Raw genomic sequence first — 16,730 nt, 5'->3', positions numbered from 1 at the left:
AATTATTCATGAAACTTCTATTGTGCCTATATAAAAATGTTGCTATAAATATAATGTATAAGTTAATGTTGTTGAAGTTTACATTTTATTTTTTAATTTGTATGTAAAATTCATGAAATGAATTGATGTAAACTAAAATTAAAATAAATAATTACACTATAAAAAATATATAGATAAACGAAAAAATAAATGTAAAATTTGACAATCTGACATGTATCTCTAAAAAAGTGTTTTCATTCTTAGGTACTCAAGACTTTAAACTATATTGATAAAGAAATGAATCTTCAACATAAAGGTCGCGTGGCATTTGAAATAAGCACCCATGAAGTAATGATAACAGAACTTCTTATTAATAATGTGCTTACAGATCTACACCCATCAGAAATTGTGGCAGTTTTATCTTGTTTTGTTTTTGAACAGGTTTTTATATGATATATACTGATATTTTTTAAAGCAAAATTATAAATCAATCTAAAAATTTTAAATCTAAATTTTAAAAACTATTTTTAATGTTTTTTCTTAGTTTTTGTTTTTGATTATTTTTCAAATCTTTCCTTTTTTTCAAATATTATAATTAAAATATTATTTTAATTTATAGTTTTAATTTAAATTTATTATTGTTTATATTTATTTTTATTATCATACATACTCCTAAATTTTTATGTTATTTTAACTATAATGTCATTATCATTTCACAATCACCTAAATCATTTTTTCATGTTTTGAGAAATTTTAAAAAAAAATTGCCATTTTTCTTTATACATCAAATTAAAAAGAAAAATTCTGATTTATTGAAGATATTATCTTTATTTTTTTTTAATTAGAAAGTAGTTTTGTTTGTTTTGTTGTGATGCAAGAGAAACAATAGTGATTTTTTTTTTCACAACATGAAAAAATGATTAAAAATGATTGTGAAATGATCATGATGATATGTTTTTTATCTTTATTTTTTAGGCCTTATTTATTTTTTTACATTTTTAAATAATTATTTATAGTTTTAGTATAATTTTATTATTGTTGTTTTTGTTTATTTATATATTTTTTTATTATTATTATTGTAATTGTTATATTCATGTCTATAACTTTATTATTTTTTATTTATTTTATTTAACAAAAATTTAAAATAAAAATTAAAAGATACTTTTGGTTTCTTTAAGAAACAATCATCTCCACCAACCCTCACCGACAACTTGCAGAAGGTTATGAATATTCATTTTTTACTTTTCTATTGTACAATTTTTTGATTTCAAATCCCTTACAAACAGTTTGATGCAAGATGTTAAAAAATATATACTTAAGTGCGTGATGTAAATAAAGCAGTTTTGTGCTACTGAAATTTTTTACTGAAGTTTTTTTTAATTTTGTTTGTATTGAATTCAGGTGGTTAATACTGTGAAGCAAATTGCTAAAACTGTTGCTGTTTGTCAGAAAAAGCAAGGTCTTAACGTGACAGTAGAAGAATTCATCGAAGAGTTACACTTTGGCTTGGTAGAAGTTGTGTATGAGTGGGCACGTGGAATGTCTTTCAAAGATATAATGAACCTCACAGATGTCTCTGAAGGTAAAGAAATAAGTTTTACAAGTCAAGTTTTATATCCCAAGCTGCAACTATGTTTACTTATAGTTGTGCTCTTTCTGCAACTAGCTCATAGGGATAGGGACTGGTTTACCTATAGCTCATAGGGATAAACTTAATAGGGATAGGTACTGGTTTACCTGTAAATAGTTGATTTTCATTTCAATAAATTTACCGGTATATTAAGTTTAGTAGTTTAAATGATATAATAAATGCATAATGTTTAAGGTTCTTTTATAGATATTTTAAATATTATAATATTTTATAATTATTAATATAGTTTATAGATAGTGTAAGTTGCTTAATGTTTAGGTTTTATAGATAATAAAAGTTGCGTAATATTTCAGTTTTTTATAGATAGTAAAGGTTGCATAATGTTTCGGTTTTTATAGATAGTAAAAGTTGCATTATGTTTTGGTTTTTATAGGTAGTAAAATTTGCATGTTTCAGTTTTTTATAGATTGTTAAAAGTGCATAATGTTAAGGTTTTTTGTAGATAGTGTGGGAGAAATGACTGCTTTTCATTTTTGAAACAAACTTTAAACTAATAAAATATGTAAACTATTAATGAAACTAAATTAGTTTAGAAATTTATATTATTCAATCAAATTTGGCTTTTTTAACCTTTCCAGAAAAAAGAAAAAAAGCCCAAAAAGTCCTTACATTTTAACAAAAACAAAAAAGAAGTTTGCAACATATTGAACGAAACACTTGGAAGTAAATTTCAAAATTAGTTACTGATGCTTGAAGGTTACATGCCTATAGGGTTCCCACTTGGCATACAAAGCATGCAACTATTTATATGGGCATGCAAAGCATGTAAAAGCATTTTTGTTAAATAGTTATTAAAAAAATAGTGAAAATTTTTAAATTAAGTTTTTCAAAATTTTTTTTATAAAATCAGTTGACACTTTTATTTAATAGCCAATTTTTGTATTAAAAATTGGCTATTAAATAAATTAATAAGATTTATTATTTATGTTTTATTTATTAATCATAACGATTTCATGCTATTTCATCTATTTAAAATCTGTTTCTGTTTGAAAATATACTAGTTAAATTATTTTAAAATTTATATTTTTAAGGTTTTATATTCACTAAAAATATGTAAATATAAAAATATATAAAAGCAAATTCAAGTGAGTTTCAGCTGTGAATCACAATTTGGTTTAGCTTATTGCAATTATTGTAAGATATCTTTTAGTATATCTTCCAGTTGTGTTAATCAATTTGTAAAACATGATAAAGAGAAAAAACATTAGCAAAGGTCTTTGTAAAATATCTAACAATCAAAAGCAGTTTAATGGATCAGTCAGTCATTCTGATGTTTGATGTTCGAATGTCCATATAGATGACCAAGTTTCTCGCATGAGACATAATTTCAGTATGTGATGAAATTATGCAAACTTTTAAGTCAACAGAAAATGATAATAAAAGATTTAGCTCAATGTTTCCTGATTCTGTTGTGGCAAAGCATTTTAAGTAAGGTGAATCAAAAGTTCAATATCAAATGCAGTTTTTTCATTGCTAGTTATGTTAAAAGTATGTTAAATCTGATTTTGAAAAAACACCATCTACTTTTAAGTTTGATGAGACAACAGCTAAGCTAAAAAAGCATTAAGATGGAAAATTTAAAACTCACTTAGAGTTAGACTCTTCATATCTTTTACATGTTAAAGTTAATGAACCAAATGTTATCAAAGCCTTTGAAATAAAGCTATCATTGGACCTAAAGAAAAAATCGGACAATATTTTTCTTGAGCTTTGTACATGTAACCTTCATAAAGTTTATAGTGTTTTTAAAAGCATTAAAAATCTATTAATATAATAAATTATTTAGTATTAATATTTAGATACTAAAATAAGATTCATTCTTAGTCTTAGTTCCAAAGTGTATGCCATAAAAAACAAACAAACAGACATTCACACTGCTTGGCATAAACTGCTTCTGGTGCAGCAAGTGTGATATCTAGTTTAGCACTGAAAGTTGCTAGAGTATTAGAAAAACGATTTTGCTCAATTTTCCAACTAAATGATATTTCTTAAACCAAAGAGCCTCGGTGCGATAAAGGGAGAGATCAATGGTTATCTTATCAAAATAAAGTTTTTTCAGAACACATTTATACTAATTTATAACTATCTACTGCTTTTGCCATCCAACATCAAACTTCATGCTGTTCTAATGTTTTTAATTTTGTTACTTGTATGATATAAACAAACCATCAAAGTATAAGTGAAAAGATAATTATTTCATTTTAGAGAAGTTCTGATTTTAATTCCCACCACATCCCTGGTAGTACCGCACTCAACTTCTATCCGCACAGCGGCATTACTTGTCAAGGTTCATGTTCTGATGCTATAGAGTTGAGGAAGGGTTGGAACCACAGATGAAGTAGCCTTCTCGACTGTAGTGGGCTACAGGAGGCTCGAGTAGGCTACTTCACATGAATCAAAATGAATTCTGTAGACATTAGTATTAAATTTCTCCTAATATTCAATAAGATGTAAAAAAAAAAACACAGTATGCTATATTATGAAACTATAACTTCATGTGTTATATAATATTAAACATCCAACATGTTTAAGAACTTTAATAAAAAGTTGCATACAAAGTAAGTTTTTTGATTATGCAATAAAAAGAGATAAAAAATCACATCAAATTGCAATCAATTTTTTGATAAAAATCAACTCACAATAAATCTCCCAGCGTTTTGCTCTATAAAAATGACAGCATTGCAATTACCTAAATATCGTATTCGTAACTAAGCGTCCCCGATTTCTTATCTGAATATTGAAATGTAATAAAAAATGTACAGGTGTTATGCACCTAAGTAATTGTATTAGTCACAATCGTTCTATATAATTAATGGTTCCAGACTGACCAGGGAGGCTTGTCAGCGATCATTGACGTTTCTAGCTTTAGAATGGCTCCCCAAAGACCTTTTTTATACATACTTGTAATAATACTTGTATTTAATTAAAAAACTAATAAATTAATATCTATGTGTAATAGAGATGGGAAACGAACTGAACCCGAACCAAACGAACTGAACTAAAACCTTAAATACCACCAAACTGAACCAAACCCAAACTTTACTTGTTAAAGAATTGAACTAAACCTGAACTTTGAAATTGTTGAGGGCAAACCAAACAAACTGTCCTTACCCTTACTAAACTGAAAAGAGATTTACATAACATAATGCATAATCTAATACTTAACATAGGTCTACAATACATAACATAAAACGTATATATATGTGTGTGTGTGCGTGTGCGTGTGCGTGTGCGTGTGTGTGTGTGTGTGTGTGTGTGTGTGTGTGTGTGTGTGTGTGTGTACATATACATATATATATATATATATATATATATATATATATATATATATATATATATATATATATATATATATATATATATATATATATATATACTATATGTACAATTATGTATAATTATAATACATAATATAACATAATTATCATAACCTAACACATAAAATAAGTCTACAATACATAACATAATACTATTTTGTTATACTATTAAACAAAATACTATTTTGTTTACGGTCAATTTGTAAGATCAATGGTTCAGACAGCGACAGTATGCGTAATTTGAAGGCAGCTTTTCTGTCCAGCTTGATTAAAAATTATTATTCATCCTTTGCATAAGCTATCAACACTGCAGTCAATGCAGAAGATTGCAGTTTTGTTTATTCAAAAATGCGTAGTACGGTAGACAAAATTATAACTTCTTTAACACCTCAGGTGATATGCAAGGACTCAGGCAGTACAGTTATGGACAACTTTAGTGAATGCAGTCATTCAAATCAACTGTCTCCTTCAAAAAAGATTAAAAGATTAAAATTCTCTGGAACTAATAAAGTTTCTGAACTGAAATTTTCGGGGTATATTGATAAAAGGACATCTGAACCAATATTGGAATCTTTGAATCAATATTTGAATCTGAACCAATATTGGAAATTAGTTCTACTTTTAGTTATAATGCATCTAGGACAACATTCACAATTATTTGCCCCAAAATTGATCTAAAAAAAAAGTTCTACTAGATTTAAATGTTTGATTGAGGTTCAAATTGTAGTCATACCCATTCTAAAACCTTTTGGGAAAATTTCAAAGCGTTTTGTCAACGAAATCTTAAAAATTTCAAAGCGTTTTGTCAACAACATCTTAAAAATTTCAAAGCGTTTTGTCAACAACATCTTAAAAATTTCAAAGCGTTTTGTCAACAACATCTTAAAAATTTTTGGGAAACAATGAGCACAAAAGTAAATTTTTTAATTTTTTAAAAAATGCAAATAAAGATGAAAATAAAAAAATCTAATTATCAAAAAAATAAATTATTCTATAATTGGTTATACTAGCCATCAGGATAAATATATTTTCTTTAATAAATTAGTTCAAACAACAAAAGGTAATCTAGAAAATATGCCCCTTAGCAACCGTTGCTATACAAGTTATCTCAAAATAAACAATCATTGTAACCCAAAATAATTGAAAAGTTTACTTTTTTGAACTTAGATATGTATTTTTTTGGTTTCCTTTTAAAAGTTTTGTTGGGTTGATACCGAAACGAACCGAACCTAAACTTTAGTTATTACCGAACCAACCCGAACCCAAACTGAGCTTAAGACCAAACCGAACCGAACTCGAACATTAGATTTAACCTGACCGAACTGGGCTCGAACTTTAAAAAAAGAGTTCGATTCCCATCTCTAATATGTAATTAGATAGTTACGTAATCTCACCTGTATCTAATTACGTAGTATGTACAATAATAACTGTTGAATGAATTACGATACTATTTATTTTCCAAAGTTTTGTTACTTTTTAAAGATTATTCCTATGGCAGTTGCAACACGTGCTTACTCTAGCTCATAAAAGGTTTAAGGTCCTCTATTAGCTCGTAAAAATTGTGAGATCGGTCCTTTATATTTTTTGAAGGATTGTTACTCATAAATTTTAGTAATGAAATCAGTTTTATATATAATAATACACTTCATTATTAAGTGCGTTACTTATTATTTATTAAAAAAAAAATTGTTACATTTCTTGTTGATAAAAGTTGATTTCAAATTTGAATTTAATTCCAGGAAATATTGTGCGGTGCATTCAAAGATTGGACGAAACCTGTCGAGATGTGCGAAAAGCTGCTCATGTGATCGGCGTTCAAGCACTTTGCGATAAAATGGAGGAAGGAATGAGTTTAATTCGACGAGATGTAGTATTTGCTGCAAGTCTTTACACGTCTTAGAATTTAACACTAAATTAAGTTTTGTATTTTTATAACTTATTTCTATTGTAGTTAATATAGTTGTTACAATTATATATTATAATTATGTGATATTTTAAGCTTTTATGAATATTTTAGATAATCTGTTTGTTTTGTTTTTATGTTGATATTTTGTTTTAGATTCTTTATTCTCTCCTTCTAATCCCTTCTCTCCCTTCCAATCCCTTCTAATCCCTTCTCTCCCTTCTAATCCCTTCTCTCCCTTCTAATCCCTTCTCTCCCTTCTAATACCTTCTCTCCCTTCTAATCCCTTCTCTCCCTTCTAATCCCTTCTCTCCTTCTAAAACAATTTTTAGATTTAAAAAACTATTGACATTCGTAGATATTTTAATATATTTTTTGTTGATGATAAACTGCAAATATTTTAAGGGTATTTACTAAATATTTACCCATATAAATATCTCAAAACTGTTTGTACCAATCGGTATCCACTACAACGGATCTAATGGTATTTCTGACCATTGTGCCCAAGTGAAACTTAACTTACGCTGAGTTTTAACACCAAACCATACTCAGGGTAGAACTGCTTTGTTAAAAAACCGATTTGGTGTGGAACATAGATCCAAGCAGGCACAGACATCTTATGTACGACGTCTTATAGACTTTACAAGTATGTAGGATGTCCTTAAGATGTCCAGTGGACGTTTTTTTGCTCGCTGGGATTTTATTCTAAATAATTGAAATTCTGAGCATGCGCAAGTTTTTAAATTCTTTGGATATTTGAAGACAATAACTTGACCCCTTTAGCAATGCAAGAGTGTTTTTCTAAAAATTGCTAATTGAAGAGTGTTTTTTATGTCCATTTTACACGTATGTTTTTTAAGTCCATTTTACCCGTAATATAGTTTTTTTCAACATTCGAATTTTTTATTGAAAAAGGTACAAATCTAACTACGTTAGTATGAATTAAAAAATTGTTTGTTATCTTTATTTACAATCACAAAATTATTGAGATTTATAAAATACTTTGCCTGGTAATTAGTTTTTATTTTTCTCAAAACATGTAAAATGTGACTTAAATCAAAATCAAATATATTTTCTGAATAAAAGTTATTACAGCAAGGATATTTACAAATAGTAATGAGTACTAATATGAAGTAAACACCTGTCAAATTCAATAATAATAAAAATAGTGATAATAGCAACAGTAAATATAATATAAATATCAATAATAGTAGTAATTATAAAAAGTTATACTATAATAATATAACCACAACAATAATGACAGTAATAAAAATAAATAATATTATAACAATAGACTAATAATAACAATAATAGTTACTATAGTAATAATAACAATATTAATATTAGTAATAATAGTTAAAAGTTGTTAACTGTACTTAGACATGAACAGTTTTAAAAAAATGGAACAAAAATCGTCCATGAACTGAATTTACTGATTCTATGTTTCAAATTGTGCGTAGTACAGGGCATCACAAAAATAAAAATTAGCCGGCTAACAAAAACTTTCAACGCTTGCGGTCTTAAAACTCAAGATATAAAGTGCAACAACTTTTAAAGTCAAGTATACAGTTTTAAAATTCGCTGTCGATTCAACGAGAAAGTCAGGTAGCAAAGAGACAGCATTTTCTCCGTAAATATTTACGGTTTTCATTTGTTTTCTCCCGTAGAATCGTGATGCTTCTTATGCAGAATAACTAATACAGCATTCGCTATGATGTCTGATACAGCATTCGCTATGATTACAGAGACTACGAGCTATTGGAATTTCAGGGACTACTAAAACAATGGAACGCAAAACTTCAAATCGATGCTAAAACGGCGACAGGGCCGATAAATGTAATTGTAAATGGCGATGCTAGTTTGATTTAACAAAGAAGTTATGAAAAACTTACATTAATCTAATAATATTCACAATTTAGATTACATTAAAGTGATATAAACTTATATTACACGAACAATGTATATATATTTTATCAGTATCGTACTAATAAAATATAGATTAATGCAATAGAAATATGGGAGATATTTACAACATTTTTCAAAAAAAAACAACATTTTTTTTTAAAAAGGTTGCTAGTTTTATTGAAAAATCTGGAGGTTTTTGATTTTTTAAAGTAGTAAAATTAAAAAATTGTATTAAGTAGTTTGTAATTTAAGTAATTTATTTTAAGTTATGAAACTATCAAATGTTACAAAATGTTATGTCATATTTATAATTAATAATAATGGTGTCACTATTATTAGTTATAATCATGCAAAGTAAATGTTCAATAGTTAACTGTACCTCAAATTATTTAACATCAACTTCAGAAGAAAAACTTCATGTTTACACGTTTCCAAGTGACACACTAAAGTTACAATATTGGTTGTCATCTATTTAAAATACTTTTGAAAAAGTAATTATAATTATGGGTGTGTGTAAAAAACGCTGGCCGCCAGGTTGCAAAATGTACAAGCCTCCTCGATCAAAGTTTGAGGTAAGCATCCTTAAATTTGTTTTTATTGATAAATCTAACAATGACTAATTTTTATTAATGCCTTTTTTTTAGGTTCCTATTGATCCCCCATCTATTTTTCCTGGATGCACATCTTCAATGGTGCGCCAAACAGCCTCAACACAACCAAGATCTACAAATATAAATAAAATTTCTTTAACATCATGAAATGCAATACGTGATAAAATTTAATTAAATTTTATGATGTTGAAATAATGCTGTCTGAAATAAAAGAAAGGCAACATTAATGATTTTTTCCTTGTTTTATGATATTTGTTTGTTTTGATTTAAAGTTTACTTGATATTAAATCTATTTTAGATATCCTCAATACTTTGCGTCCTTTGAAAATTCAAAAGTCATATTATTTGATGTTTCTCGATAATGTCTGTCCAAAACAATATTTTCTGTTGAAATAAATTATTATTCACGTCAAGTTAATATTTATTGTAGACATACAAAAGTTAACTGGTATGACCTGCTCAGTTTTTCTCATTGTCTTACTCGGTGGTCACAGCTTAAAGCTTTTGTCAAAAGAGTTTGTACCTCTAGTCCTGAAATATAAGATGAGGTATTAAGTTTGGTTAATCAAATTAAAAATACATACAGTGACGCTTCTGATTAAATTTCTTTCCTCACTTGAACAACTACGTCTCACCTCTAATTCTCCAAATAGACGTCGCTTTGTCCTCCATATGTTGTTATCGACATTTAAGAAATCTGTTTTGTTTGCCAGTCCAAAGACTCTCATTTCAAAATTAGGAAGAGTAGGAGAAGTTGGAAATGAAAAAGAATGTAATGATACAATAAAGTTGTTTTTGAAAATTTTAATAGTTCTGAAAAACGTTGCTGCCTTCTTCTTAATGAGATGTACATTAAACCAACCATTAAACCTTTTAATGAGATGTATATTAAACCAACCAACCTTTTTAATGAGATGTATATTAAACCAAGTGTTAGTTTCAGAGGAGGACACCTCATTGGATATAGTGAGGACAATACCACTAAAATTGCAAAAACATTATTAGTCTTTATGATTAAACCTATGTTTGGTAAACCTTCTTTTGTTTGTAGAATTGTACTAATATTCAAACTGTCAGCACACTTTCTTCGCGATTTGATCATAAACATAAATAAACAAATAATTGATGCAGGAGGAGAATTTTTGTGTCTCTTATCAGATAACCATCCCACAAATCGAAGTGTTTACCAAAGTTTTGTTGTTAGTAAGAGTTTTCCAAGGCAAGTTTTTATAGAAAAAGAAAAACCAGTTATTATGCTACACGACCCAGTTCACTTGTTTAAAAGTATAAGAAACAATTGGTTTACAGAAAAAACACAAACAATTAGTTTAAAAATTAATAATCAACCTCTCTCTGGTGATTGGTCTCACATTGTTCAATTATATAACAGACAGAAACTGTGTGTTGCCGAAACTACAAAGCTTTCACGCAAGTCAGTGTACCCTAGTTTGATTGATAGACAAAATGTTGCAAATATGGTTGCTGTATTTAATGAAAAAAACGCTGCAGCATTGAGATTAGCTAATTTTGAGAACGCTGCCTGTTTTTTAGCACCTATTGTTTCATTATGGAACATGCTAAATGTAAAGCGGAAAGGTTGTGATGTTTTACTTAATGATATTAATAGGTCTTTTTTCCAGACACTCGACAAACTTAGGTTTAAAGTAATTTTAGCATATGCTGATGCAACTTCTAAGATGTCAGAGGGAAAAGGATTTAAGCTTCATAATACTTTTACACCAGAAACAAAACATGCTTTAGTTAACACTCTACAAGGATTGGTAGAATTAATAAAAAAAACTGCTCTTAGAAGATCATCGAAATATGATTTTTTCTGGAACTATACTTATTATTCTTACATTCAACCGTTTGATTTAGAAACAGACAGTATAGATATTACAAAAGTCTTAACAATAACTAACTGTTTCTTGAAAGGTGTTACAACCCTTGATGATTCATCTGATATTGCTCCATTAAACATTGAAGTCAGAAAAAGAAAGAAACTCAATACTTAGTGGTCGGATCTTTTAGTTTTTGTTGGTGATCTAATTAATAAAGTTTTGAAATGTATTTATGGTTTTACATTTATTTGATTTAAAATTTATTTATATTTATATATTTATTACTACGATATGAATATAATATATTATGATAAATAATGATTAGTTAATTCATTAAAAGTGTCTTTAAAAAATGATTATTTACAGTTAATTTAGAGTTATTTATAGATAATTTACAGTTTCATTGTAAAAAGCTGTTTTATTTTAACACTACAATTTAATTTTTTTTTGTAAGTAGTGATAAATAATTGAGTCATAAAATTGTTTAATTATGTTTTTTTTTAATAGTTATATTATTGTTTAATAATAGAAGTGTTTCGCTTTTTTTTTTTCATCGGCCCCGTCATCAAAACTACATGAAATAAGAGTGTCGCGTCTTTGTTTTAGTTCCTGTGGAATTTATTTATTTATTTGTAATTTATTTATAGTTGACACAATTAGTTGTATCATTGATAGCTCTATAATTGGCTAAGTTAAGTCAACTGACACTTATCCTTCAAAAATGAGTATTGCTATAAATATAAATTATAAGATAACCGATAGGTTCATTAAAATAGAATTAAAAAAAAAAAATAATACATTAAAATAAAATTAATACATTTCGACAAATACATTAAAACAAAATTAAAAAAAAAAATTAATAATAATGAATTGTTATTAATGTATTCATCGGTTAACTTGTAATTTATAAAGGCCAATTAGAGTGGCAAAAACTATCAAAAATGTAAAGATTTCATTTTACTTTAGTTGATTAATGTATCCGACATCTTTAATGCATAATTTGCATGGGCATTGCTTGGGAATCCAGTTTTTTATTTTAAGTTTAAATTCCTTCACAGATCAAGATGTTTTATAATTATCGGGATTTGTTTTCAAATTTTTGGTCCTAGGTAAGATAGAGAATCCAATCCATATTTTTTTGTACGAATATTGATGGAGGTTTTTTATATCTCAGATTATATTTAAGAAACTTAAAAACTTCATTCATAGATATAGGTGCGATTTGTAATTTTACTTTGAAAATCTCAGTGACTAAACAATGTAGGATTTTCTTGTGTATAGATAAAGCACCGCTATTTAGCAAGAGATTTTCAAATGCAGATTCATAGTCTCTGCAGGTAATTCTTAAAGCTCTCTCATGGGTTAGATTTATTCGATTATTTAGTTTCTTACTCTGAAACATCCATATAAGTGGGCAATATGAGAAGTTTGAAGTTATAAATGCAGAAAGTATAAGTTTACGTTGTTTGAAAGACATATGCGATTCTTGAAAGTGCGTTTACTTCTCTGCTGGCATATTTGCATAAAGTGTTCACAAGCTCTTCGAAGGAAAGTTTGTTGTTGAGTTTTATTCCAAATAATTTAACATTTTCGGATGTTTTAATTGTTAAATTAGAAATTATAACTTCAAGATTACTATGTTTGCAAATGATAAAGTGATATTTTTCAGGATTTGCCTTCATTCCATTATTTTTGAACCATATTAACAATTGATTTGCGGATTTTCGAAGGTTGGTAGTTACAGAAGTAACTTCTTTTATTGTGCAGTAAGGAGTATTGTCATCTGCATATCCAGCAACTTCAACGTCAGGAAGGAAAAAAAAAAAATCACATATAAAAACGTTAAATAACAGAGATCCGAGAGTCGAACCTTGCGGAACTCCGTATAGAATATAAGTGTAACAGTTAAATTCATCATTTATTCTTACTTTTTGTTTTCTATTCATTAGGTAGGAAGACATAAACATTATACTGTTTTATCTAAAACCATAAGCATCTAGTTTCGCGATTAGTAACGCATAAGATATGCAAGGAAAGGCTTTAGAGAGATCAGTTAGTAAAGCGCTAAAGCATCCGTCGTAATCTAAGGTTTTTCTCCATTTTTCGGTCATTGTTGAGCACTATAACCTTTACGAAAACTGTATTGATGTCTAGATAAAACTGTTTCAAAGAAGCTAGCTATATCCTCATACATACGTCTTTCATATACTTTAGATAGGTTGGATAGAATACTGATTAGCCTGTAGTTGCTCTTGTCTGCTTTGGAGACCTTTTTTTGTGTATTGAAGTAACATCAGCATTTTTTAATAGGTCTGGGAAAATGTTGTTTGAAATAGCGTAGTTATAGTCTTTACATGTAAAATCAGAAAAATAGTAATGCTATCTTTGATTATTCTAGTTGGTATATTGTCCTTTTGTTGTCCTTCAGATTTATTTAGTTTAAAAGTATGGTTAAATTTTTCAACTTTTTTGACGGTTGTATGTTGGAAAGAAAAGGGTATTGAATTTCTTATTAAATTCTTAATCGCAATAATACTTGGATGCAATTTGCATTTAAATATTGAATTTTCTACGGGGTCATGGATAAGTGTTTTGATAGTTTCAGTGATTGGTTTGATGCACAACGGCATAATCGGCCACAATTTATCACCTGATATTATAGAATCATTTTCCACTAAAACAATTTTTTCATTAAGATGTGAGTTCTCCTTAAAACATGGCTTCACTGTTTTCCAAAAGGTTTATTGTCGGTACCATTTTAAGTTTGAAGGTTTTCAATTTTTTTTTTTTTTTAAATATCTTCGCTTTCAACAAGGCTGCAAACAGCCACTAATTAAAGTTGGAAGTTACTGAAAGAGAAAAGATGAAGATTGTAGAGCAAGATAACTATTGACAGACAACTTAAAGGATTGCAAATTATATGAATCAGGAAAACAAGATGAAGGAAGCGAATTCCAAAGAGCTGATGTTCGAGGAAAAAAACTAGACGAATAAGCGTTTTTGGAGCACTAAGGAACAGTCACAGAAAAAGGATGAGACTTATTTGGATAACGAGTAACACGAGAATGAATTTTAGTAGATGGCACAAGAGACGCTAGCTCTTTAGAGCAGTGCCCATTATATTATTTGTAGAAAAGAGAAAGAAAAGCAACATTACGACGATGTGATAATGGTTGGAGGTTGGCTGCAAGGCTCTAACTAAATAATAACTTTTAGTATTTCTTAGGAGTCCTACACAATAATTTCTTTGACGGTTGTATGCTTTTTTACTAGACTCTGTTTTATTCAAACGATAACGGTTTAGTAATCTAGAAAGATTCATTATAGCTTTTTTTAATTCTTTCATCAATACTGCTTGGTTTTTTTGTACATACCTTTTTTTTGCGGTGCATGGTTATTCAAAGTGACTAATACGGAATCTTTAAATCCAAAAAAATCCAAATTTTGTATGTTTTTTTTTATTTATTTCCTTTATTTGTTCATTTTGAAAATTTTAGTTATCAAAGTTTTTGAAGCATCTGTATGTGTAATTATTTTTCGTTTTTGCTTAGGGAAATTATATCTCAAGACTGAGATTACAAGATTATGAAAGTTGGATAAAATGATTTAATTGCATTCAATTGGCTGAAATATTTTGGTGCATTCGATTGGCTGAAATATTTTGGTGTATTTGTTAAGATGAGCTCAATCACTTTTTGTTGATATATATTTTTAAAACAGGTTGGTACTTTTATAAGTGATTTTAATTTATACATAATATAAAACTCTTCCATAAATTTATTTTTATCTCAGGATCAAAATTGCCCATGAAAATTAAATATTCATACTTTCCTGAAAAATAATCGAAAATTTTTCCAAGATTTATAACAAACTGATTGATTGACGAGGTTCTAGGATTATAGCAGCAGGCAATCAATTAATTTCTGTTTCTTAAATTTATTTCTACAAAGAAGCATTCATAGCATTAGTATCTATCATCATACTATCATAACTATCATGTCTATCATAACTACTATCATTAGTGCTATCATCGTTAGTCTTTGTTAGTATCTTAGAGGGTCTTCTCTAACATATAGTACTATTCCACCTCCGAGTTTTGATCAGTCTAATCTATATGGTTTGGAATGATCGATCTAATCTATATGGTTTAGCTTCAATCAGTAATTGTGTTGATGGGAAGGAGTGGTCGATTTTAGTTATAAATTCAGATATCATTAGTAAATCAATTTTGTCTAGAGATATTTCCTTTAAATGTTCAAATTTATTTCTGATTTGAATTAATGTTTATGTGACCGATTATTATTTTAGTTGGATGTTAACTTTTAACAAAATGAAGGTCGATGTCTTAAGAAATAAAGAATAAAAATAAATATAAAGAACGCGGATACTCAAAGAAGACCATCAGGTCTTGTCACAGAGAAACCGCTATTGAAAAAATTAGAACGTTTTTTTTTTAATGGTTATTTTCTTTTGTTATGGTGTTTACGGCTTGCATCAATCAAATTACTGTGTCTTCCGAACAGCTGACTCATGCGAACAATAATGTCCATTGTTTTCTAGATAAATCACTTGCGCACACTGAATCTAATTTGTTGAAAAATAATCACTGATTATTATGAATATATTATTCGCTATATATCACTGAATATAATCAGTATAATCTCATTTCCAGACTGAATATAATACATTTCCAGATTGTTCAAAAGGTTGTGCAAAAGGACCTAGATAACAATACGATGGTTATCGCTGTGTGATAAGCCAAATTACCAAATTTTTGTTTACGCTTCTGAAAACAAAAAACGCCAAGCCACTGCCAAATATATAAATTAACGCTTACGGTTCTGAAGACAAAAAAAAGGGTTTGATGTAGTATTATTAGGAGCAATTTAATTATAACAATAATTTATTATTGAAAATAAATTTTGAAACTCATTATTTTATTTGCTTTTTTTTTTTTCTCTTTTATTTTTTTGTATTTATATTTGACAATATTTTTAATGCCTTTGATGGCTATATTATTTCGGATTATTAGGGGCTTGACGATAAGACTATTTTGTCTTCTTCTTGCCCCCGCCATTAGTATATTTTACAAATACTTATAAATAAATATTTTACAAATAGTGGTAATTATTTTTAACGGCAAACTTATAATAATGATAATACCCCGTTTATTTATTTTGAAAGAAAAATTCTGAACTTAACTACTAAGAAATAAATTCGTCTCTTCATGGTGTTATATGCGCAGATTTACCTAATTGAATACGTAAGCACTCAAGATTAATAATTTTAAACTTAGTCGACATTTCTCAAAAATTAGGTCTCTACTAAAACTCTAACCCTCTCATTAAGATAATATTTATTTGCAAAGCAATTGAGGACTAGTAAAACAGATAATAGAGTGCAAGGTATGTCAATAAATTAAATTGATCTATTTTTCTGCATAAAAGCAACTTATTAGAAGAAAGAGATTTTACTTGTCCAAAAGTATTTGATTGCTTTAGAACATCTAGCTGACGGATTTCT

At 27.9% G+C, this 16,730-nt stretch overlaps 1 protein-coding gene and 1 long non-coding RNA gene across 3 annotated transcripts in view; both read left to right on the top strand.

Moving 5' to 3' along the window:
* Window positions 1–6,973, top strand: part of LOC100211403 (superkiller complex protein 2) — a 78,875-nt gene extending 71,902 nt beyond the window's left edge. For both annotated transcript variants that reach the window (XM_065791755.1, XM_065791756.1), the window contains exons 23-26: window positions 244–420; window positions 1,158–1,199; window positions 1,381–1,561; window positions 6,687–6,973. In XM_065791755.1, coding sequence (XP_065647827.1) covers window positions 244–420; window positions 1,158–1,199; window positions 1,381–1,561; window positions 6,687–6,847 — 561 coding nt within the window. In that variant the 3' untranslated portion in view covers window positions 6,848–6,973. The remainder of the gene's footprint in view (window positions 1–243; window positions 421–1,157; window positions 1,200–1,380; window positions 1,562–6,686) is intronic.
* A 2,046-nt stretch (window positions 6,974–9,019) lies between these two features.
* On the top strand, window positions 9,020–9,475 carry LOC136076587 (uncharacterized). Its single transcript, XR_010636405.1, has 2 exons — window positions 9,020–9,327; window positions 9,400–9,475. It is a non-coding gene; the product is annotated as an uncharacterized LOC136076587 (long non-coding RNA).
* The last annotated feature ends 7,255 nt before the right edge of the window (window positions 9,476–16,730 follow it).

Source organism: Hydra vulgaris, chromosome 02, assembly GCF_038396675.1.
Source record: "Hydra vulgaris chromosome 02, alternate assembly HydraT2T_AEP".
Classification (NCBI taxonomy): Eukaryota; Metazoa; Cnidaria; class Hydrozoa; order Anthoathecata; family Hydridae; genus Hydra; species Hydra vulgaris.
This window is presented reverse-complemented; position numbering and strand designations above follow the sequence as displayed.